General features: G+C 37.9%; 1 protein-coding gene across 8 annotated transcripts in view; it reads right to left on the bottom strand.

The window, feature by feature from the left end:
- Lrch2 (leucine rich repeats and calponin homology domain containing 2) overlaps window positions 1-24,506 on the bottom strand; it is a 139,529-nt gene that overhangs the window by 83,264 nt on the left and 31,759 nt on the right. For all 8 annotated transcript variants that reach the window (XM_074064043.1, XM_074064041.1, XM_074064040.1 and 5 more), the window contains exons 4-10: window positions 21,181-21,286; window positions 20,962-21,098; window positions 5,712-5,845; window positions 3,449-3,536; window positions 3,037-3,148; window positions 2,757-2,854; window positions 2,606-2,664 (exon numbers count right to left, since the gene is read on the bottom strand). In XM_074064043.1, the coding sequence (XP_073920144.1) occupies window positions 2,606-2,664; window positions 2,757-2,854; window positions 3,037-3,148; window positions 3,449-3,536; window positions 5,712-5,845; window positions 20,962-21,098; window positions 21,181-21,286 (734 nt within the window). The remainder of the gene's footprint in view (window positions 1-2,605; window positions 2,665-2,756; window positions 2,855-3,036; window positions 3,149-3,448; window positions 3,537-5,711; window positions 5,846-20,961; window positions 21,099-21,180; window positions 21,287-24,506) is intronic.

The raw sequence follows: 24,506 nt of genomic DNA, 5'->3' as shown, positions 1-24,506 counted from the left end.
CTTGAATTGGGTCCTCTCCTCTCTACCTTAGTCCCCTTTATATTGTGGCTTCAACAGGTTTAAAAATTCTATATTCATTCTTTTATAGGAAATACATCAACCATATTCACCTTCTTAACTTCCTTCTTTTATCCTCCCCCTCTTGTAGGTGACCTCCCCTTAGCAAGACCTGTTTTGCACAATACTGCTGTATTTGTATTAGGTCTATATTCCACATATGAGAAAAAACATGTGACTTTTGGCCTTCTGAACCTGGCTAACTTCACTTAAGATGATGTTCTCCAGTTCCATCCATTCACCTGCAAGCGACAAAATTTCATTCTTCTTTGTGGCTGAATAAAGTCCCACTGCATATAAATACCAACTTTTCTTCCTCCATTCATCAGTAGTGGGGTATTTTGGCTGTTTCCATTGCTTGGCTGTTGTGAATAATGCAATGTAAGTCAGGTTAAATAAAGGCACCAGCACATCCATTTTTATTGCAGCATTATTCCAACACTTCATTTTTGATGGGCCTTTGTAAAGAATCAGCTACCCAATGAAGAAATGGGCAAATGAACTGAGTAATTTTCAAAGAAAGAAGTACAAATGGCCAAAATCCATATGAAGAAATGCTCAACATCCCTGTCCATAAAGGAAATGCAAATCAAAACCATGTTAACATTCCACCTAACTCCTGTTAGAATGGCTACCACCAAGAACACAAACAACAACAAATGTTGGTGAGGATGTGGAGAAAAATGAACCATCATACATTGTTGGTGGGAATGTAAATTAGTACAACCACTATGGAAAGCAGTATGGAAGCTCCTCAAAAAACTAAAAATAGAACTACCATACTATCCAGCAATGCCACTAAAAAGACACACCCATGTTTATTGCAGCATTATTCACAATAGCCAACCTATGGAAACAATCTAAATGTCCTACAACTGATGAATGAATTAAGAAAATGGGAAATATATACATAATGGAGTATTATTCAGTCATAAAGAAGAATTAAATTATGCTGTTTGAAAATAAATGGATAGAACTTGAGATCATCACGTTAAGTGAAGTAAACCAAGTTCAGAAAGATAAAGGTTGAATGTTTTCTCTCATATATGGAAGACAGATACAAATACAAATATAAGCATTGTCATATACATGTCATATGTATATACATATATAGAGAAAGAACAAGTTTCAAAAGGTAGGACTGTTAAGAGTAAAAGAGGAGGAAAGAAGAAAAGAATGATAGAGACTGAATAATATTGAAATACAAAAGGTTTTGGTTAAGTTCAGTTCATACCTTAGATACTAGTGGACTCTAGCTAAGAAGTTTTAGGTACAAAATACAGTCTCTGAACTTCACTTTCCTCATCTATAAAAATGGGGTCAACACCAGGCATTCAATACCAGGAATGGCATACTCATTCTCATAAGTAACCAGGTAGTCTGTCACTTGTTTGTTGACTCCATCAGTATCAGTACACTACTACAATCTAAGGATGTGATTAAGTATTCGTCAATGTGAAATTTAATTATTCAATTGTTATATTTTTATTGCTCTAAGTTGTATTACTTGGAACTTCAAATATTTCTGCATTCGAACCTTGCAGTAAGCTTGCATGGTGACCTTACAGGCCTGTACAGCCTAGTTTTATAGATGAAAAAGCTAAGTTTGGATTAACTTCTCTGCTTAAGCCCTTGTAACTGGTAAGTGGCTTTGTGTATTAGTACCCAAATATTTTGCTCTAAATCTAGCACTCACTCTTTGTGATTTTGTACATATTAACAAATATTCATTTATTCAACAAATTAAAAGTATAAGCAAATTAAAAACCTACCCTACATGGATTTAGCAAAGATTAAATGAGAAACATGGAAAAGGATACCATACCTATCCTAGTACATGGTAGGCATTCAACAAACATTCCTTCCTTCCTTGCATTGCAGTTACAATGCAATCTGAAGGGATGAATGCAAAAATGTGGTAGGTCATATCCCATCATTTCATAAGATGAAGGACAAAGAAAAGATCTAAATCACAACTATTTTAATAAAAAGGCTTGCAGAGTGGCTCAAGTGCTAAGAATGCCTGCCTACCAAGAGTGAGGTACCTCAGTGCCACCAAATAAAAAAAATTATTTTAATAAGACATGAAAGTAAATACCATTAAAATTGCCATAACTAGCTTGACAAAATGTCAAGTGTGTCAGATCGAAAGACAGAACACCAGAGTTTCAGATATTTGGAGCTCCCGATCTCAGTTTCCTCATTGGTAAAATGGTGTCAATACCATCTATTTTAGAGGGCTGTTAAAGAGCTCAAGGGAAGCAATGTACATGAAGATATAGTCCTCTTCAGTAATAAAATAGGAGACATTATTATTATACTTCAGGGAAGAAAAAGTAGTATATAGCCTACACTCACTTACATGTATACTGTAATTTTGAGCTTAATTAAGGAATTCAGAGAGATAAAGTACCTGCAAATGAACTATCTAAGCAAAACAGAAATGAGAAAAAAAATTCTTTCAAGAAGTCTTTTAAGTTGGAATATGTAATGAAAATAGTTCAAATATTCATAAGTAACATTTCATTTTGAGAATCCATGTGCTTACCTTTTTTCATTCCCCAATTCTTCATTTTTCTGAGATTTTTCACAGCCTTTTTCCTTTCCCTATATAAAAGAAAATTATCATTTTAAATTTATGGTCCACTTTTGTAAGATCAAGTACAACATGTTATTAATATTTGTTTTGTTTTATTTACCTTAAGGAAAGAGACAAGTGATCCAATATGTGTATCTCCTTGTTCAGGAACTGCTACATCCTCTGTGTTGGGGTCAATAAAATCATACACCTCCTGATCTAATTACAGATAAATATTTATTTTAAAATATAATAGTAAATGCTATGGTACTGCAGTGCTTAGAATAAAAGTTTCTTTTCACAATGTAGGAGTTAGCGAAAAGCGCTGTATTTTTTTCAAAACCCATTTTTAATAAGGGCTATGAACATAAAATAAAAGTAGCAGGCACCACAGGAATTACCTTTCTGAGAATCAGGCTTATTTCCTATTGTATGACTGTCATTTCTTGATGTTTGATCTCTATTTGATTCTGAGACTTGAGAGTGAAGACTGATTGTATCATCGTCTGAAGGCTGAAAGGAACAAGCACAAAGTACAAATGAAGCATGTGAACTATATAAGGATTATACTCCTTTAATCAAACATTTGAATTATAAAATATCTGCTTTATATATCCAGCTTTCAGAGTACAAATTACTATGTTAAGAATTACTGTTCTGCTTTTAAAAATCAGTAGATAATTTTTTCATTTGAAGTCATAAAATATAACAATGATCAAATCATATTTTCAGGTCAAATGTGTGCAAGCATCTCTACCTCAAAGCTCTAATAAAATTTCAAAATAAAACAGATCAGCAATAGAAGAGACTCACTTCCGTTGTAGATAATCGTTTCTCTCCATTATCACTTCCAATTCCAGAGTCAGGGCCATGATTTTTATTAGGATAAAAATCTTCCATACTACAGAAATAGAAATCCTAAAGGCAGTTAGAATTTTGTTCTTAAAAAACAATGCACAGTTGACCTAAAATTTCCCTAAATAATGCAAAACATACGTTTCATGTCTAACATCCTTAAGGACTACAAGAGGAAAATATCAGAAGTCTTCCTACAAAACATTTTATTCATGTCATTTATGCAATATTTTTCTTTCATGTCATCTGTTATAAAATATCAATTGTTAACAACCTATTATTTCTCCAGTGAAATTCGGAAAAGCAGACTCTGCCTTCATAAAAATCATCTTTTTAAAATACTTATTATTTTCATTGTTATGACAAGTATTTTTTGACTTTATACAGTTTCCTCTTCATTAATTCCAAAACCATGTGTTAGTTGTATAAATAATGCCCATCTAATAATTAAGAAAAGATAGAACATACACACAGACTACAATGTGTTGAACGTGGATAACTGGGACGTGGCACTTCACTGTAGTTGCTCAGTATCATGAAAGAGTATTAAACTATATACCACTCTCCTGGGAAAAGGACAAAATCCACAGTATGGTTTCTCAGTATCATGAAAGAGTATTAAACTATATACCACTCTCCTGGGAAAAGGACAAAATCCACAGTATGGTTTCTACTAAACCTGTGTCACTTAAACACCATCACAAAGTCGAAAAATGGTAAAATCGAAGCACTGTTAAGTCAGACACTATCTTGTGTTGTGTGCACAGGCATGCTACAGTTTAAATGTGCCATCAAAGATCATGTGTTGCAAACTTAATCCTTAATGCAACAGTGTGGAGAGGTGGGACCTAATGGGAGATATTTAGGTCATGAAAGGTCTGCCTTCGTAAGTAGATTCATTTTGCTGTTGTGGAAGTAGGCCCATTTTCCTGGGATTAAGTTTGTTATAAGAGTAAATTTGGCTCCCTTTTCTCCTCTCTCACTTTCTCTTGCCCTTCTGTCATTCTATGACACAGCAATAAAGACCTCACCAAATGCAGCCCCTTTATCTTGGATTTCTCGGCCTCCAGAACCATTAGACAAACAAACTTTTATTGTTTATAAATTATGCAATCTCAGGTATTCTTTTATAGCAGCACAAAATGAACTGAGAACATATATATATTCCTGCTTTGCTGACTCCTCTACTAGACCGAGCTCCATGAGGACTAAGATAAACATGTATTCAGCATAACATACCCTGAATCTACCAGTAAGCATTCAACTGATATTTGTAACATAATGACTAAAACAGTGAATTTCATTAATAAACTCATTTTAAATAAAAAGTAAGTTAACAAAGGTAAGGATATTTAGATATTTAATTCTACTCAAGTAACAGAAATATTCAAGAAAAAGTCCTATTTGGGAATCCAAGAGTATGCACTGTTTACTATATTGCCATCTGAAGCAATCTACAACTTTATCATATATACAATGAGAAGCCTCCAAATATTTTAGGCAGAGGCATAGTCTCCCATTCTGTAGTCTCACCCCCATCCAAGTTATAATCCATACTACTGCGTAGCATTATATTTTCATATAATCATTCAGACCAATCTATACCTTAAAAGGATAAATTAAAAAGAGACTGTCAAATCTACCACTTCAAAATCTCCTGAGAAGGAAACACAAAAATCATAAAGAACATCAATGATCTTTGATCTGGACATAAAGAATATGACAAAGGGGTTGAGGCTATAGCTCAGTTATAGAGCAAATGTCTAGAGGTTTGATCTCCAGCACAGGAAGGAATAAAGGAAGAAAGGAAGGAAGGAAGGAAGGGAGAGAGGGAATGACAAATGGAAGAAAGGTACCTCCAAAATGCCTTGCTCTTCCACCAACCTCAGTTCAAAGTCAAATTCTACTTGCTATTACAAATGTAGAATACAGTGATCACAAAAGTAAATTAACAGTTGTTATAGCCAAGAAATTAGTGTTTCTGCACCATAATGTAAAACTTTCACATTTTTACTCCTAAAATAGTAATTATCTCAAGTTTATTCTAGTATCCATGAAGTTCATTCCATGATGGTATTATTTAGCTTCAGCCAATTGCTGATTTTTAACACTGGACCAATCAGCCTAAATTTACTTAGTATGCCCAAGAATAATAAATATCATTTTAAAAAGAGAGGACAACAATTACAATTAAGTGAGACTGTAAGGAATATTACATTACCTGTCTGTGAAAGGCTGAGAGGGCATTCGTTTACTCAGTGATGGAAGATCCAAGGAATCTGGTTTTTTATCCATTCTACAACATGCTTGGATATTTAAGTATTTAAATATGTGTATTTTACCTTTTAAGCATATCTGTTAATAAATAATGACTTAGATTTAGTTACACAGTTCCAAAAATAATGGTATGTATTACTTATATATTTTAATAACTTCAAATTATGTTGAGACATAATAATCTTGACACTGTGTGTATTTAAATAAATTGTACTTCCAGCACTAGCTGGAAAAATCTGACAATACTGATCTGAATTAAAATTTTATTGCCATCTCTGTTTTTATTGGAAAAAGTAAGTTAATTTTTCTATATTTCACTCAAGGTTTTCTTATCAAAAGTAGAATTTACAAACCACTAAACAATATAAAATTTACAACTCATGGAATCTGCCTTTATTAGAAAAAAAAAGGAAATACATCATTCACTGATTTGCTGTGAACAGAATAATATATGTAATTCTTTAAAATAATCTCATGAAAACCACTAAGAAGTTTGGTGTAAACACTGAAGAAAGGGTAATATAACATAAATATGGGAGAGTGAATTCATTGAAATGTATAATAGTAGGTCAGTTAGAAAAAAATAAGAACAGAAAGCACTAGTCAATTCAATTAGAAAACCACCCTGAGAAATTACTTTCATTAGTCATGGAGGAAGGGAATAATAGGGATAAAAATTTATGTGAACATTAATGTTGTATTTAAAAAGATGGGAAATGAGAGGCAAGAAAACTGTCAGTCAGCTTTACGAAAATTAAATGCAGTCACTATGAATGATATCAAATAAATATTCCTAAATTTTCCAATAAAAATATTGTTCTACAGGATTATATTGCCTTATACCATATGCAAAAAAAATCAGCAGAATACAGTAGAGACACCTGTACACTGATGTTCATCACAGCACTATTCATAACAGCTAAGCTATGTAAACCACCTAGGTGCCCTACAACTGGTGAATGGATCAAGAAAATGTGGTATATATACACAGTAGAGTTTTACTCAGTCATAAGGAATAATGACATGTGGTTTGAAGGTAAATAGATGCAATTGAACATCATGCTAAGTGAAGCCAAGCTCAGAAAGACAAAGATAGAGCCAAAAAATAAACATAGGCACAAAAACAAGCATTATCATATATAAACTCATATGTAGAACATGTTTGTAATAGTGGAACTACTCTATGGAACTCAGAGAAAGAGAGAAAGGAAAAAAGAATGATAAAGTGTCAACAATATCATAAAACAACATTTGTGAAGGTAGATGATATAAGGCTATGTATTGAAAGCTACTGAAAAATGGGGGGTGGGAGGTAAGGGGTAAGGGAGAGTAATGGAAGAGGCTGAACAGATCAAAATAAAGTATACTCACAGTGGGAATACACTGAGCAACCCCTATAAACATCGACTTCAATATTAATAATGAAAGACAGAACTATGAAATAAGTAGGAGGGTATTAGTGGGAGGGTGAATGAAGGAGATTAAGGTGAGAGTATATGGTTGATGGACTTCATATATGAAACCCCCTTGCAACTGCTTTAAGTGGGGTAGGGAGGGGTTGAGGGGGAAAGACAGTGATGTAACCAATGTACGATATAAGCTTATTTGGAATTGTCATTTTGAATCCCCCCTGCACAATGAATATATCCTAATCTTAAAAAAATAAAGTTTACATTAAAACTATAAAAAAAGAAAATAGTAAGACAACTACATTAAAAAGTAATTATAATTCCAAGTGAAAAGGAGAATATTTCATAATTTTACAAGATACTAAGTCTGATTTAGCTACTGAAATTTTTCACTTAAACACTAAAATGTTTGAGCTATTAGACTTTTAATACATCAAGTAATTAATATAATTGCCAATTGAAAGTGGTTAATATCTTACTGTCTTCTAATCTAAATAAACATTTATCTTTCATTATAAATTAAATGCTACTGAATTATTTTCTTCGGTAATTTTTAACTTTTTTATCAGCTGATATCATGTACATAGTTTTAAAAATCAAATAGCATTATAAAGCTGATGAAAAAGAATTCTCATTCTACTTTAAACCACCAAGATCCAATATCTACTTTAAACTCTTTTAGTTGGTTTTCAGCTATTTACCCTTGTATTCATAAATAACATGAAATTATAAATTTTATTTATTGGGGTCTCACTAAAGATGATAAGGATTGAATCTGTTACATTACAACACAACCTCCATTATCACCAACACCATCCCCTTCCCTCTCCCCCATCAACTCACATAACCATACTTCCACTCTCTTCAGAAGCATAGAATAGTAGTTAAAGAGCATGGGCTCTGGAGTCACAGGGAATTCTTATACTGAAACATGCCAATCACATGATCGTAAACAAGCCATTTAACTTCTATGCCCTGTTTCCTCATAGATAAAATGAAAATAATGACAGTACCTGTCTTACATGGTTGATGTAAGAATTAAATGAGTTACTATATGTAAAATACTTTCAACAATGTCTGGAGTATGATAAGTGCTAAATAAATCTTTACTATTGGGACTGGGAATACAGTTCAGAGGTACAGCACTTGCCTAGCATGAGCAAGGCTCTGGGTTCAATACCCAGAATGGGAAAAAAAATCAAAAACATTTGTTATTATTATAGCTATGTCACAATTTTTCATTAAATCAAAATCCAGTATTTACATTATTATAACCAAGATTATATCCACAGACTAACCTCATAAAGTAGCAGAATTACATTACTTTTCTCCTGTAATTTTTGTTAATCCTATAGTTCCATTTTTTCCTTTGCATTATATTCTATATGCCTATCAATAATTTGTGCTTGACTCTGACAGAACTGTAAAACCTCTCTACATGGACAAACATATCATCTATCACTTTCTAAGTTTTTCAGGATACAACGCCCCTTCTCTAAAAATGACTGGTTGCTCTCTAGCCCTGTGCATTCCTAAACTTGGACATGAAGAATTCCTTTTTCAGTTTACTCACACATTTGGGTATAACACATTCTGCTAAGAAAGGGAGCATGTGAAAAACTTATGAGACTTTGCATATTTGAAACTTTAAGGTACCATTTTCACATCTGCTAGTTTCCAGGAAGGGCTGCTGTGAATGTGCTCCACTTTTTCCCTCTTTATCTTTCCCCCGGCTTTACTGGAGTATGAGTGACAAATAAAAACTTTGTATATCTAAAGTGTACAATGTGATAGTTTGATATATGTACACATTATAAATTATCATAACCAAGCTAATTAATATCCCCATCACTTCACATAATTATTTTGTGTGCTGTGAAAATACTTGAGTGTTACTCTCTTAGCAAATTTCAAGTATATAGTGCAGTATTTTTAACTATAACCATGCTGTACATTAAGCCTTATAGTACTTACTCATTTTGTAACTACTGAAGAATGGTACTATAAATGAAGCCCTGGAAATTAGGATCTCTGTAGAAAATACCATTCTGGAAGTGAAAATGGGCTGTTCCAAGAGCCCTGCCACCAGGAGAAAAACTTATCTTCCAGGAGAAAGACTATCTCCTAATTCTGGTAACTGGGACACAAAGCTAAATCCACCTATACATATTGCTTTTGTTTCACCTTTTCTGTATGTTATAATGTTGCTACAGGCAAGGCAAAAACAGATTAAAATTTCTCTCTCCCAAGTTTTGGTCAAAACTATAAATAAAATCATTTTTCTGTTTTTTATATATAATGTCATTTTCTTTAACTGTGAACAAGTATTCAGAGCCAGAGCCAAGCTTTTATGGCCAGGAGCTCAGATAACAGTTCCATTTGACCATTATCTCTCTTTTTTCCCCCTCCTCCCAATGCCTAGTAATCATTACTTTCTGTCACTGTGAGTTCAACTTTGTTTTTTATGAGTCTCCATATAAGTAAGGTCATTAAGTATTTGACTTTCTGTGTCTAGTCTATTTGCCCTCAAAACATCCATGTGGTTGCAAATGGCGGGATTTCTTTAATTTTTTTCCTTAGGCCTAAATAATATCCCACTTTACACACATACAGCACCCCACATCTTTATCCATTCATCTGTTCCTCTTACATCATTTCCATATCTTAACTATTGTAAATAATGCTGCAATGATCATGCAAGTACACAGAATAGAAACTTTATTTCCCTTGGATATCAAGATTTATAAGAAATATTTGCTCCCAACCCCATTTCCTAGCACAGGGCTATTAAAAACTTGATGCAGTTTCTTAAGTAATTATCTTTTTTCTATGCTAATGAGATAACTAGTGGCTGAGGACTCCAGGATAGCCTCAGGATGGGGAGGCTGGTAAGCCAGGGGAAATAATTATGTGATTAGAGGGTTGGAACTTTCAGCCTCATTCCTCTTACCACCAACCATTGGGGAGAGGAGAATGGCAAGAGCTGAAGGCTGAGTTCATTACCAATGGCCAGTGTTGTAACCAATCATGACTACATAATTTAGACTCCATCCCCAGCCAAAAACACAGGGTTCAGAGAGCTTCCAGATGGCTAAGCTAAAGGTGTCTGGTGTCTGGAGGGTGGCTCACCCAGAGAGGATGTGCAAGCTTTCTACCCTTTTTCACATATCTTCCCTTTTGCATCTCTTCCAAGGACTATTCATTTGTATCCTTTGAAAGTTTGCAATAAACGAGCAAGAGTTTATAAAGTGCTTCCCTGAGTTCTATGAGCCCACTCTAAATCGAATCCAAGGAGGGGGTTATAGAAACCTGGATTTATAGCCAGCAGGACAGAAGCATTGATGGGCAGTCTTGTGGTACTACATCTGATGCTATCTCCAGGAAGATAAGTGAAAAAATTTGAGTGTTGGGCATGGCAGCACTCAGAAGGCTGAGGGAGGGGGAATGCCAGTTCAAGGCCAGATTGGGCTACTTAGCAAAACACTGTAGGAGGGAAGAAAGGGAAGGAAGTGAGAAAAATACAATGTGCCATCCTCTCTTGTTTCAGCGGAAGCCTTTCAGTGTTTTGGTCTCTGTCTTCCATGTTACAGATTACAAAAGTCAACTGGAAGCTTTGGGTACATGGGGAAAGTTTATTGATGGCGAGCCTCTATCTACCTGGTGATCAGATGGAGACTAGCCATTTTTTCAGGTGACCCTGAAAGATTAGTATATAGATAGGTCTTTTTTTCCTAGTTTACCACAAAAGAAATCTACCAGTCCTGCCTCAGACATGTAAAATAGGCTGCAAGTATTCTGAAAGACAAACAGAAGAAGTCTACTGGAGAGTCTCAATGTTTATTATGCAAGAATTCATTGGTTTTGGTATGGGGTCTTACTTCCTGCCCATAACTATACCCGTGTAATCATACCCCACAACAAAACTAATAAAAAATTACAAGACTGTAAGAGTCTTGAAATTTTCTTCCTCCTTAAAGTTAAAAAAAAAATCATATAATGGTTTACAATTTGATTTGTAGAAATATAATTTGTTCAATTCTCTACCAGATGTCCACTGGCATTAAGAAATCTGAAAATCTTGATTTTATCGAAAACTTGTAAAACTGCCAGTCTCCTCTCCTGAAGTCCCCCTTGTGTACCTATGTCCCCTTATATATCCTATAATATGAAGAAAGATGGATTTGAGGCCTGCTCCCTACCTTCTCAGTTAGTACCTTCTTGATTAAACTCTACTCACTCATGTTCACTGTTTGGTGTTTGCTGTGTATCAGGCACATGAATTTGATTTTGGGGTTTGATAACACCTGGAGCCCTTTTTGGTAGTTCAATCTCTCTTATAGCTATGTTCTCCAAAATGGTAGGTACTAGCCAGGTGCTGGTGGTTCATGCCTATAATCCTAACTACTGAGGAAGCAGAGATGAGGAGGATTACGGTTCGAAGCAAGTCCAGGCAAATAGTTCGAGAGACCCTATCTCGAAAAGCACCCAACACAAAAAAGGGCTGGTAGTGTGGCTCAAGTGGTAGAGTACCTGCTTAGCAAGCGTAAGGCCCTGAGTTCAAGGGTGAGGCCCTGAGTTCAAACCCCAGTACTGCCCAAAAAGAAAACTGGTATGCACAAGGCACATGTGCCTATATAAATTTAAATTAATTAAATCTAAATAAAACTAATAATTCCATTCTCTGTCACATTTATACTTTCAGGTACTCAACCATCACTGTGGCTACCATATTGAACAGTGAAGACACAGAACATTTCTATCACTATAGAAAGTACCTTTGGGCAGCACTTCTCTAGGCTTAGGGACAATAATCTAAGGATCTACCTGATAGGTAGCAATTAGTCATGAGGAATGCAAAAGGAACTTAAAATGAAAGATTTTTCAGTGTCTTTAGGTCCTTGAAGTGGGGGAGGGCGGGGGGGGGGGGGAGGGCGTGGTATATTAGGTAGCAGGTAAACAGAAGCTGTGACCACAAAAGGAAGAGATCACAGGTCTATGAGAGGAAACATTGTAATTCAAACTTCCCAACTCACAGCGACCAACCGCTGTTAAGATCAAACTAGACCAAGGTCATGGAGTCAAAAGATGTTTTTAGGTCCCATACCCACAGTAAGGTGGGTCTATACGGTTCCTGGAGCAACAGATCTGTATTTAACAAAGACCCAAGCCCAAAACCCATCCCTTAGGAGGCAGGTGGACCCAATAACCATTTGTATATTGTAATTCTGTAAACCAACCCTAGCCCACAGTAAGTCAACCTGGTAGGTCGCTCCTAGCAATCTCAATATAATACTCAAACTCCAAAGGCTAATATTGTCCTTCTGAGAAACAGACCACAGGAGATCAAGGAGACGCTTCTCCTCCCCAGGAAAGACCCATCTGCATCTGAAAGACATCTCTGCCCTCAGGCAATACACAAAAAAAAGGCTATAAAACCCAATCCCCACCCTGACCCACGGGACCACTGGTTTCTGGGTCACCCTATATGCTCCACCATGCAGTCTTTCTCTACTCTTCTCTACAAATAAAACCTTTCTGACCTCTGCTGCTGGAGTCCACCTGTGCTTTCATTCTCAGAGCAGGCTCAAGAACCCTGAGCACCTGAAATTCCTGCGTGTGTCATCTGTGCATCATATTTGGTGAAACAGGAAGGGACAAGCCTTCACCTGAGGTCAGTATAGGTTGTGTCAAACTGGGAAAGGCTGCCTAGGAATGTGACCATGACCATCTGGCACTCCGAAGGAGTCTGTTCTCCAGGAGATCCCCCCTCCCACAGGCTAGCTAGGGTGGACCTTTCAGGCTGACCTTCTACCTTTCTCTCTCCTCTCTCTCTCTCTCTCTCTCTCTCTCTCTCTCTCTCTCTCTCTCTCTCTCTCGTTAAGGAGGGTTTCTCCCTTGGGAAACTGAGGAAAAGCTCCAAGCCCATTACAGCTGTAAAGCAAGCATCCTGAAAGAACTTGAGGGCCAGCCAGGGGCTTATACCGGACTCCCAGTGCTAGTGCACCAGGCTTTTTTCCTCTCAACTCTTGGCTCCCTCCTTAAACTCTCTCTTTCAAGATCTGACCCACTTAAGAGGAGGTCTGAAAACAGCTGGTGGAAAGGAAAGTTTCTCTTCAAGCTATAAGGATGTTCTGGCCAGGGCATTCCCTGGTGTCACCTGAAGGTTAGAGATGCAACCTCCTGACCTGCCCTGAGGTTTAAAAGGTGGTTAAGTCTTGTACCCCTCCAGCCATGCCTGAGGCAAACAGACAATCAGATCTCTTATGCTTCCTTCATGGTTTCCATGGCCCAAGAGTGGTGGTCACCCCTCGCTTCCAGTGCTCCAGTACTGCCTTTGGGCAGGATTGAGCTGGATAGCAGTGTATCCAACAATCCCTCATGTGTACTCTCCTTTCCCCTAATCCTCAACCTCTCCTTCTCCTTTCCCAAGTAGTTCAATATGAGTGTCCCCCTTCCCCCTTGGTCTAAACAGCAGTGGGCTTTCTTCTTCAGAGTGTTTGGGGAAAATCCCTGCAGGCACCAGAAAGTGCTAGTCTCTAATTTAGGCTTAACTGTCTTTGTCAAGCATCCAGTCAACTGGTTAAACAAGTTTGCAGCCTGCCCTCAGGGAAAGAAAAAAAAAACAGTTAAAAAGCAGAGACCTCAAGGTCTTCTCCATTTTTGCCCCTTACCGCAGCAAAAGCCTTCAGACACTCTCTCTTCTTATAAAAAGTATATATGCCTCACAGGATATATAAGGGGACAGAAGTCTACTTCATCAGGAGTCCCCATCCACGCCTCTGCAGGAGTCCTCCCTCTGGCCATACAAGCCCTCTTGGTTACTTTGATAGAGTTATTTTTAAATTACAAGCCTTCAGCTGGTAGAGGAGAGCCAGGTACCTGGGTCGCAGGCAAACAGGCAAGTCAAAATAGATGAAAAATTGGTCAGGGGTCATTTCAGTGGGGTGACTGCACCAGGAATACCTAAAAATCCTCCACAACCTTAGCTACAGGTGGCAGTGGCAGGAGAGCAACGGAGAGAGAGATGCCCTCTCCCACACAGAGCTTCTCCTCATCTGGGGATGCCTAGGTAAAAGGAGAAACCTCTGTTAAGGTGACCAATTTTTCCTTATTTCCCTTTTTAGATGGGGAATCAAGCCTCAAGGATCCAGGAAGGATCCCCCCTTGCCTGCTTATTAAAACATTGGAAGGATCTTGATCCAGAAAGTCTTCAGCAAAAGCAACTCAAGTTTTACTGCACCCAGGCTTGGCCACAGTATCCTCTGGGAGATGAAGAAAGATGGCCAGAAGGAGGAAGCATTAATTATAATACCATTCTTCAATTAGATATGCTCTGTAAAAAGGAGGGAAAGTGGACCGAAGTTCCATATGTTCAACTGTTCTTTTTCCTAAGAGACCACCTAGAATGGCTGAACAAATGCAGGCTAGATACCCAGACCATGGTGACCCTTTGCAAAAAAACCCCAAACTCCCTTGAGGAATCAAAGAACCTATCTGATGCTCCATCAGCTCCCCCTCTTCCCCCTTACCCAGATACCTCATGTACCAGACATTATCCCACAGGACTCTACTCCCTCCAGTTAATTCCTGGAGGGGATAAGGCTCACATTCCTTTTAGAGTGAGTGAACTTAAAGAAATAAAAAAGGATTTAGGAAATTACACAGAAAACCCAGATCAGTACATCCAGGCATTTAGAGAAGTCAGCCAAAACTTTGAACTCAGCTGGAAAGATGTAATGATATTGGTATCTCAGACCCTTACTACTCTGGAGAAACAGTGGGTTCTAGAGCAGGCAGTCACAGCTGGAGACAATTATCACTTAGATAAATGTGGCCCTACAGGCCTATCTCAGACTGGACCCTCACAGGAGGATGATGGGGAGAGAGAAGAAAGACAAAGACACTGGATACCTAAAAGGGAACCTCAATTCCCAATTCCAACAGGAATCATCAGGCAGTACCTAGGTACGACCCTAAGTGGGACCCTGAAAATGACAAGGATGAATAGAGCAGTAACCATTTCATCCACTGCATTCTTGAGAGTCTAAGGAGAACCAAGACAAAACCTCTTAATTACTCCCAAGTCACAGCTGTACAGCAAAGACCCTTAGAAACCCTAGTAGCTTTCCTACAGAGACTTAAGGATGCTTTACAAAAGCATACCAACATTGTACCAGAATCACAGGAAGAGGAAATTGTCCTAAAAGATAAATTACACAGTGAGCACCAGATATCTATAAAAAGCTTCAGAAACTGGTGGCTGAAGGGAGCAGAGATCTAGACCAATTGATCCATGTAGCCACATCCGTATACTATAATAGGGACTTAGACCCTGGAGAAGGAAAACAAAAAGGATAAATAGCAAGAGGCTCTGATCGCAGCACTAAAAGAGGCTTCCCCAGGGCAAAGTCCAAACCCGAGGACATGCTTTCAATGTGGACAGCCAGGCCATTTTAGGAAGGAGTGCCCCCGGAGAAAGCTAAATCTGGGACCCTGCCCTATTTGTCGGGGAAAACAATGGAAGGCACACTGTCCCCAGTTCCCAGGGAAACCGAGGTCAGAGCCTCCCACCCAATGACAGGTCCCAGGGCCTCCCATACAGGCTCCTATAACCACCATAAAAGCAGAGAAGCCCCATGTTAAGCACAAGGTCAGCCTCCTTATCGAATACTGGAGCCAGCATCTCAGCTATTCCTTTCTCTCCTGGACCCAGGTCCTCCAAGAAAATTACTGTTTGAGGCATATCAGGCCAGCCTCTAGAGCGTTATTTCACTCAGCCTTTAGCCTGCTCCTGGGGAAATTTCCATTTCTGTCATTCCTTTCTAATTGTTCCAGAAACCACTACTCCTTGCTAGGGAGAGACTTTCTATCTAAATTGGAGGTACAGATCCTTTTACCCCCAGGAGAGTACTTTTGCTTGCCCCTAATAGAGGAACAAGTAGACCCCACAGTGTGGACAGATGGACATACCTTGGGACAGGCACAAACAGCGGTGCCAGTCCTATTCTATCTCAAGGACCCCTCCTGGTTTCCCCCATCAAAAACAATATCCTTTAAAGCCAGAAGTTAAGGAGGGGCTAATTCCCATAATGAAAGACTTAAAGAGACAGGGACTGACAATAGAATGCTCCAGCCCATATAATACTCCTATTCTCAGTGTCAGGAAGTGACCTAACAAATGGAGGCTAGTCCAGGATCTCTGCTTGATCAATGAAGCTGTAGTGCCTCTCCACCCTGTAGTTCCAAATCCCTATATACTTTTAGCCCAAATACCTCCAGGTATTGCTTACTACTCTGTCCTGAACTTAAAGGATGCCTTCTTTTGCATTCCCTTACACCCTAAAAGTCAACCTATCTTTGCCTTTGAGGACCCCACAAGAAAGTCTGAATCCTCAGGGATTCATAGACAGCCCACACCTCTTTGGGTTAGCTCTAACCCAAGACTTGGCAGAGTGGCAATATTCACAAGCTACTCTGCTACAATATGTAGATGACCTCCTGCTCTGTGGACCAAATGAGCCTGTCATTTCACGAGCCACTGAGTCCTTACTAAACTTCTCAGCAAATAGAGGATATAAAATCTCTAAAGAAAAAGCCCAATTGTGTCAATCTAAGGTTACGTATTTAGGTCTTGTCCCAGAGAAAGAAATGAGGGCTCTAGGAAAAGATAGAATCCATCCAATCCTGATGTTTCCCCTACCTAAAACTCTAAAGCAAGTGAGGGCCTTTTGGGGGGTGACAAAATACTGTAGAATTTGGATCCTGGGATATGCAGACTTAGCAAGGCCCTTATATCAAATCCTTAAGGAAGCACAGAACAATCCCCAGCCCTTTATTGAATGGGATGACAAGTCAGAAAATGAATTCCACTGTTTTAAAAAGGCCCTCATGACAGCTCCAGCACTGGGTCTCCCAGTACAAGTTTCAATTATATGTCTATGAAAAGGGAGGACTGGCCTTGGGAGTGGTGACTCAGTTCTGGAGCATCCCTCCCCAGCCAGTAGGCTACTTAAGCAAAGAATTAGATCAGGTAGCCAAGGGATGGCCAGGATGTCTTAAAGCAGTGGCTACAGTAAGCTTTCCAGTGACTGAAGCTCAAAAACTTATCCTAAATCACCCCCTAAACGGTTTATACCCCACACAACCTAGGGGAAATTTTAAACTCAAAAGGAGAACTTTGGCTATCTGACAGCCATCTACTTAAATACCAGGCCCAGCTTCTGGGAGGGACAGAAATAACTTTAAGGACGTGTCAGAGCCTAAATCCTATCCCTTCTACCAGAGGCAGAAGGAGATCCTAAACACTCATGTGAGGAGGTACTTACGGAAAATTATGCTGCCCGACTTGACTTAACTGATCAGCCCTTAAAAAACCCAGATTTAGAATTATACACTGATGGCAGTTCCTTTGTCAAAAATGGTGTCAGACTTGCAGGGTTTGCAGTTGTAACAGAATTTGGCATCCTCAAATAACGTCCTCTTCCTCCTAATACAAGTGCTCAATTGGCAGAATTAATGGCCTTAACAGAAGCCCTAAAACTGTCAAAAGAACAGAGAGTCAACATCTATACAGATTCTAAGTATGCCTTCCTGATCCTGCATGCTCATGCAGCCATTTGGAAGGAAAGGGGAATGCTAACTACAACAGGAACAACTTCCCATAGGAATAAAAGAGAGGTTACTCTAATAGTTTTAGGGATAACAGCATTAGTTGCAGCCCTAGCTGGAATCAGCTATGGGGTGATTGCCAATCATGGAACTGCAAAAAAACCTAACCAAAGTGGTAGAGGACACCTTAGACCAGGCAGGCCTTGCTATTAAGGACATGCAAAGGTCTTTGTTGTCCCTTGCCTGTATGGTCATGGACCACTGCCTGACCCTAGATTTTCTTTTGGCTAAACAAGGAGGGGTATGTGCCATGGCCAATGCTTCCTGTTGCACATATATAAACACTTCAGGCATTGTAGAGGAACGTGCAGATTACATTCTCCAACAGGCTAAATGGCTCCGGGAGCAATCTCTTAAAACTCAGGTTTCTACGCAGGTATGGGAACAAATAAAATCCTGGCTCCCCTCCAGGACTTGGTTCCTACCCTTTCTGGGGCCTATAGTTGCCATTATTCTCTTGCTTGTGTTTGGGCCTTGCATTTTAAACTTACCTGTCAAGTTTGTTTCTTCTCACCTAGAATCCATCAAACTATAAATGCCTCTGATGGAGATGAAAACGACCTACTATCGTGGTCCCTTAACAACCCCTCCTTTGGTCAACCCTGATGCTGAGGGCCCCTCCATTGCCCTCTGTCAGCAGGAAGCAGTTACTGAATAGACTTTGTAGTCCCTATTCCTAACAGCAGTTAGGATGATCACTGAGAAGGGGGGACTTGAAGGACAGATCACAAGAGGTCAAGGAGACACTTCTCCTCCCCAGGAAACCCCCATCCGCATCTGAAAGATATCTCCACCCTCAGCCAGTACACACAAAAAAAGGCTATAAAATCCAATCCCCACCCTGACCCACGGGACCACCGGTTTCTGGGTCCCCCTACATGCCCCACCATGCAGTCTTTCTCTTCTCTTCTCTACAAACAAAATCTTTCCTACCTCTGCTGCTGGAGTCCACCTTTCATTCTCAGAGCAGGCTCAAGAACCCTGAGTACCTGAAATTCCTGCGCATGTCATCTTTGCATCACTTCCAACCCTAGAGACAACCCACTTTCAGTCTATTGACTGATAAACTTCATTGTCACTTTCACTACATTTTCCTTCTTGCTTGAACTCTTCTTTCGCCTGAGTGGGGACAGCTGCGCAGACCTAACATAACTTCTCCTTAGAGTAAATTTCAAGCTTCTGCTGAGTCAAGTTAGGGATAGTCAGGTAGCTGTGGGCTAAGGGCAAGGATCAGGGTGTGCGGCATCCTAGCCAATGATGACATGTAGCTATTTAAATTTAAATAACAGAAAATAAGTACAAAATTTGATTCCTTAGCCACACTAACCATATTCCACTCATTCAAAAGCCCCATGTGGGAGCTGGGGGTGTAGTTCAGTGGTAAAGCACATCCTTAGCATGTATTATGTCCTGGGTTTGACACCCAACACCAAAAAACTAAAAAATAAAAAAATAGCCACATGTGGGAAGTGGCTACAGTCCTGGACAGTGCAGATTACAGAAAACTCTATCATTCAGAAAGTTCTACTGGGCAGCAATGCCTTAGATATTCAGTCCTTCATTCCTGTATTCTGAGTTAAAGTTAAATGTTATCTCCAATAACATAGCCATTCCCAGGTTTAACATGCTAAGTCAACTCGTTTCTTGTGCCTTCTCCCACAGCAGACCCAAGTAGCAGCTTTCTTCCTTGTACTAAGACAGCTACCACCAGGATCTCAGCCAGGCTTTATTAGCAATAGAAAAGTTACTCCCTCTGGAATGAGTGGAATGTAGGAAAGAAAAGGCCACTCTCCTTTTGGATGTATGGGCTGCTATTTCACTGCATTATATTCCTCAGCAAAATATTCTTGTGCCTTGGAAGTAGAAGGCACTAGTTACCACTACTATACCTATTTTCATTTTCCAAAATTCTGGTGACATCTCTTCCCACTGTTCTCTTTCATACTCATTGTCCTTGTGGGTTTGTATCTTAGTCTATTCCTTAACTATCATTTTAGTGGATTCCATATAGATTTAATCCTCATTAAACTAAAAGTCAAAATTAGTATTTCCCATTTGTATCTTGTTCTTTTTGTTATAATTCCATCTCAATGCCCACAATGTGCTGCAATCAGTCCTACAATGAATCCCAAGTAGATATATACCTAAGTAAGAGACAGGCAGAGAGATTTCAGAGTTTATCTTTTAAAAATAATACTGACAAAAAGAATTATCAGTTCACAAGCAGAAAGTTGATATCTGGGTTTTCTAAATGCTAGTATGCAATCTACTAAAACTATTGTAAGAGATGCTTAAACTGCTTTTTCTGAAAAGCACTAACTCCTTACTGGAGCCCACAAATTAACTAAACACAGGAGAAAATCTTGGCATCTCAGTTTCCAGTTTGTATCTGCTGTCTTTTGCTCTGAGCCATTCTCTCCTGCAGCCAACTTGGAACCAAGGAAGGAAAAACATGATGGATGATATCTTTATGACAAAGGACTGAACCCTAAGGAACAGCGGGGCCTTGCAGGGCAGACCACCCTCCAAATGAGTACAATTACCTATAATGATGAGGCCGCACCCTGGAGCAGGAGCAATCATATCCTGGGAACCAGACTGCTCCCCTCAAGTGATGACAGCGATAACAACTTCTCCAGAACCCTAAGAGAATAAGGACTGAGATAATGACCAACCAAGCCACACCGTGATTGGACTGTTTCACTGTGCATACCTTTTGTCCCCTGCCCTAATTCTTTGCTATTTAAAGCTAAAGCACATGTCTGTACCCCTAAGATGGCTGAAAATGGGCTGAGTGCTTACTTTGCCTCTTCGCACAGCATGTCCTGGACTGTGTAATAAATCTCCTTCCTCTGCCCTTCACCATATCTCTTTATTTGGCGTATAAGGGTGAGTAGCTAGACCTGACATTAGGTACCCAGGAGTTTGGGCCTGGGGTCCAAAACTCCAGTTTCACTACCAAAGTTAAAAAGTCACTTCTTTAGAAAAACTCCTTTAAATAATAGTACCTAAGCAACAAAATTGGCTCATTCTATGTTTTTTTTTTTTTAATTTAGTGAACAGATAAAATTATGAACAAAAATAAGAGGAAACAAGAATCATATTTTTATTACGAACCTGTGCTGGTGGTACTTGCAATGGATTGTTATCCAAAATTATTACTTGTAAATGATGCAGCTTCCTGTAACAAACTGGAATTTCAGTCACTTTATTGCAAGAGAAATCCAGCTTGACTAAGGGAAGATCTCCTAGTTCTGTGCAGAAATGAAAAATAATTAAGTTAAATATTGCATAGTTACTCTCTATTTATGTGAGTAAAACTAGCAAACATCTTACCATCTGGCAAAACATGAAGATTATTTCTTCTTATATTTAACTCTCTAAGTGAATGCAATTTTCCCATTTGTTGGGGTAGGACCCGAATCTCATTGCAGCTAATATCCTAAGGAAAGCAAGAAAATAAAATTATAACAAGCTAACTGAGAAATAAAGATCTATTCCAATTTCTAAAGCATATGATTAATAGCTAGCAAAAGTTACCTCTAATATTATTTCTCTAAAGACAGATTATCTAGCAGATTTCTAGTAATATATTACATCATGAAGCAAACCTAGCACAGTCAACAGAAATTTTTCTATGCAAAAAGTTGAGGTTATGACTTAGTAACTACATAAATCAACCTCTCAAATATCTCAACTAAAGACAAACTTTTGTCCACTAAAACCAGAAGTAAGGAGTATCCAAGTGCTCTTCATGCAGAGGTAAAATAAAAGACAAACGACAATCACTCACTAAGATTATCAGTCAAGTACTGTGGTTGATCTGAGATATTTGGATGAGTAAAATCTAAGAAAGTCAAAGGTTTACAGGTGTGAGTTGGAAAACCAAAGACTATGGTCAGGGTCAATTTAACTAAATTGCTTCCTCCAAAGGGATACAACATATAAGGGGTTACAAACATGTGTAGTTCACATCATAATTCAAAGACACTCTAAGAGATCAGAATCTGAAAACTTTCAGGCTTAAATAAAAACATAACCCTGATTAAAGATAGACAATACCAAGTTTCCAAGTAAAAGAATAAAGAACAGTTTAACTGTGCTTTCCTTTCTCTCTCCTCTTTCTTATAATCACATTAACAAAAAGGTCAGAGAAATCTGCAACATGATCTCAAACAGCAGTCATTCCAGTGAAACTCATATTCTGCTACAATTGCCCACAATTTCCATCTTTCACAGAAAATGATTTTAGTTTGGAAAGATGGGAGTGGCATATACATTCAATCTTATCAAAAGTAAAAAAAAAAAAGTAAGGAATATCAATTCAAAAGAATATTAAAGCCACATAATTTAGAATCCAATAAAGTTTAAACAACTAAGAAAATGTCTTCTACGTGCTTCTTTCAAAAGGTGTCTAAGGCATTTTCATTCAACAACAAATATGTTGTTGTAGGGGCTGGGCACACATAAAGGAATAAAACAAAAGTTTCTACCAACATAGCTCATCATGGAGATTACATTTTAACACAGGGAGTAGATAATAAATTATACTAGACAGTGGTAAGTGCTATTAAAATATAAAGAGCTGGAAAATGTCTGTGGAACATTAGCAACTTAGATAATCTCATGGAAAAGGTGATATTTGAGCAGCACTATCAAAGTTGAGAGAATGAATGGGCTATACCATATATAAGAAAGGAATACTCCAAACAGAAGGAACAATAAATGTAAAGTTCCTTAGACAGAGCACATCTGACATGTACAAAGAACAGCAAGGAATCTGGGGTAACCAGAGGGAAGTGAGCAAGAGGTAAAGTAGGATGAGGGAGGAGATATGACTTACACTGTTATTCTGAGAGATGTGGGTAGAAACCATAAACTTTGGAACTTTTGACATGATCTGACTTAAGTTTTGACAAGGTCATCTTGTCCTTTAAAATAAACATTATTGCTTCTTTTCAAAGCTATTCATTCAATACTGAAGAGTTCCATACAGAAACCCAAAGAAATTTGATAGACAGCTGCCATTTCCCAGAAGAAACAAATCCAGTCACAGGAAACTGACCTATTCCAGTGGGTACCATGCAAAATACTCTGCTGGAGGATAAAGGCCAGAAAGTTTTGTAGATTCCTAATGACCGGATTTCTTGATATTTGGTTACTAAATTCTTGTGGAAAAACATCATAAGGAAATATTCCCATGACAGAAAATACACACAAATTCATTATGTTAAGTGAAATTATCAATTAGACATCATAATGCTATCTACCAATCTATTACTGATTTTAAGAGTTTAAAAAGCATAATAATTTTATAGTGCTTAAGAAAGTAATAGTATTTAATATCTTAAATATTCTACTTAAGTAAAAATATTGTAATAAATCTAGGGCTGGAGATGTGGCTCATATGGTAGAGTACTTACCTAGCAAGTGTGAGGCTCTGAATTCAAACCCCAGTACCACCAAATATATTTATATAGAGAAGGATAAATCTAAAAACCCTAAACTTTTTTGACATTTCATTTACCTAAAAAGTGTATCTCGTAATATAATTTAAAACATATGGCCAAAACTAAATTAACTTTAAAAGAAGTAGAAGAAGAAGAAAGAAATTACAGAGCCATAAAATTTTAAAGTATAACTTTTATAAAATCTTGAAAAAACACTGACAGTGCACAGGTCAAAGAAAGTAATAGCCCCCTTTATATGGATTTGTTAAATCATATCTGAAATCTCTATTGATTTTTAGTATAACATTATAAGAGACCTTTAACAAAAGTGAACATTTTCCAGGATAGAAGTAGTTTAAGACAAAGTCATAGAAAGAAATAAAAGTAGTAAGGATGTTTACACTGAAGAAAAATAGATCTTAAAATTTGGTAATGAAGAAGTTGATATTATCTATATTTCTTCATATGGCAGTCCCAAGACCAATGATAAAAATGATTGGGGTATGTACTTTGGTTCAAAATAAGAAAGAATAATAACAAGTAGTTTTGCAAAAGAGAATAAGGGTTGACTCAGGACAGACATACAAACAGAGCTGTCCACCACTGAAAATACATAAGTAGATGCATCAGGGATTCCAGCAATAGAAAGTGGTTATATCCAATCACTTCTAAGATACCTTCCCCCACTCACTTTAGCTCTATCTCTAGCTCTCTCTCTTTCTTTGTTTTGGCAGTACTGGAGTTTGAACTCAGGGCCTGATGCTCAGGAGGCAGGCACTCTACAGCTTGAGCCACGCTCTTCTAACCTAGAAACCCAATGGTTCTAACATGGTGAAATTCAAGGAAGTTTCCTTTTGTTAGGACATACAGATACTCCTTAATGTATTACTGACATTTCCATTCATTATACTCTAAGTGTCCAAAATAAAATTGTAGATAAACTCACCAAAAAAACTTTCGGTCCTTCAGACACAAAAAAGTATTCTTTTAAAAATATTTTGTTTATTGAGAAAGCATTACACAAAATAAAAAAATTAAAATAAGCAGCATGGTAAATTATATACAAGGGAAGTAAACAAAAGATATGAAAATAGCTTGATGCTTTGAGAATCCCATTATGTTTTGCTCTGAGATCAATGTCCTTTAAGACTTAATGTTGTATTACTTCAAATTAGTGTATTATATTGCTTCAAGTCACTCTCTGTTTCTATA

The sequence above is a fragment of the Castor canadensis genome, chromosome X (assembly GCF_047511655.1).
Source record: "Castor canadensis chromosome X, mCasCan1.hap1v2, whole genome shotgun sequence".
Classification (NCBI taxonomy): Eukaryota; Metazoa; Chordata; class Mammalia; order Rodentia; family Castoridae; genus Castor; species Castor canadensis.
This window is presented reverse-complemented; position numbering and strand designations above follow the sequence as displayed.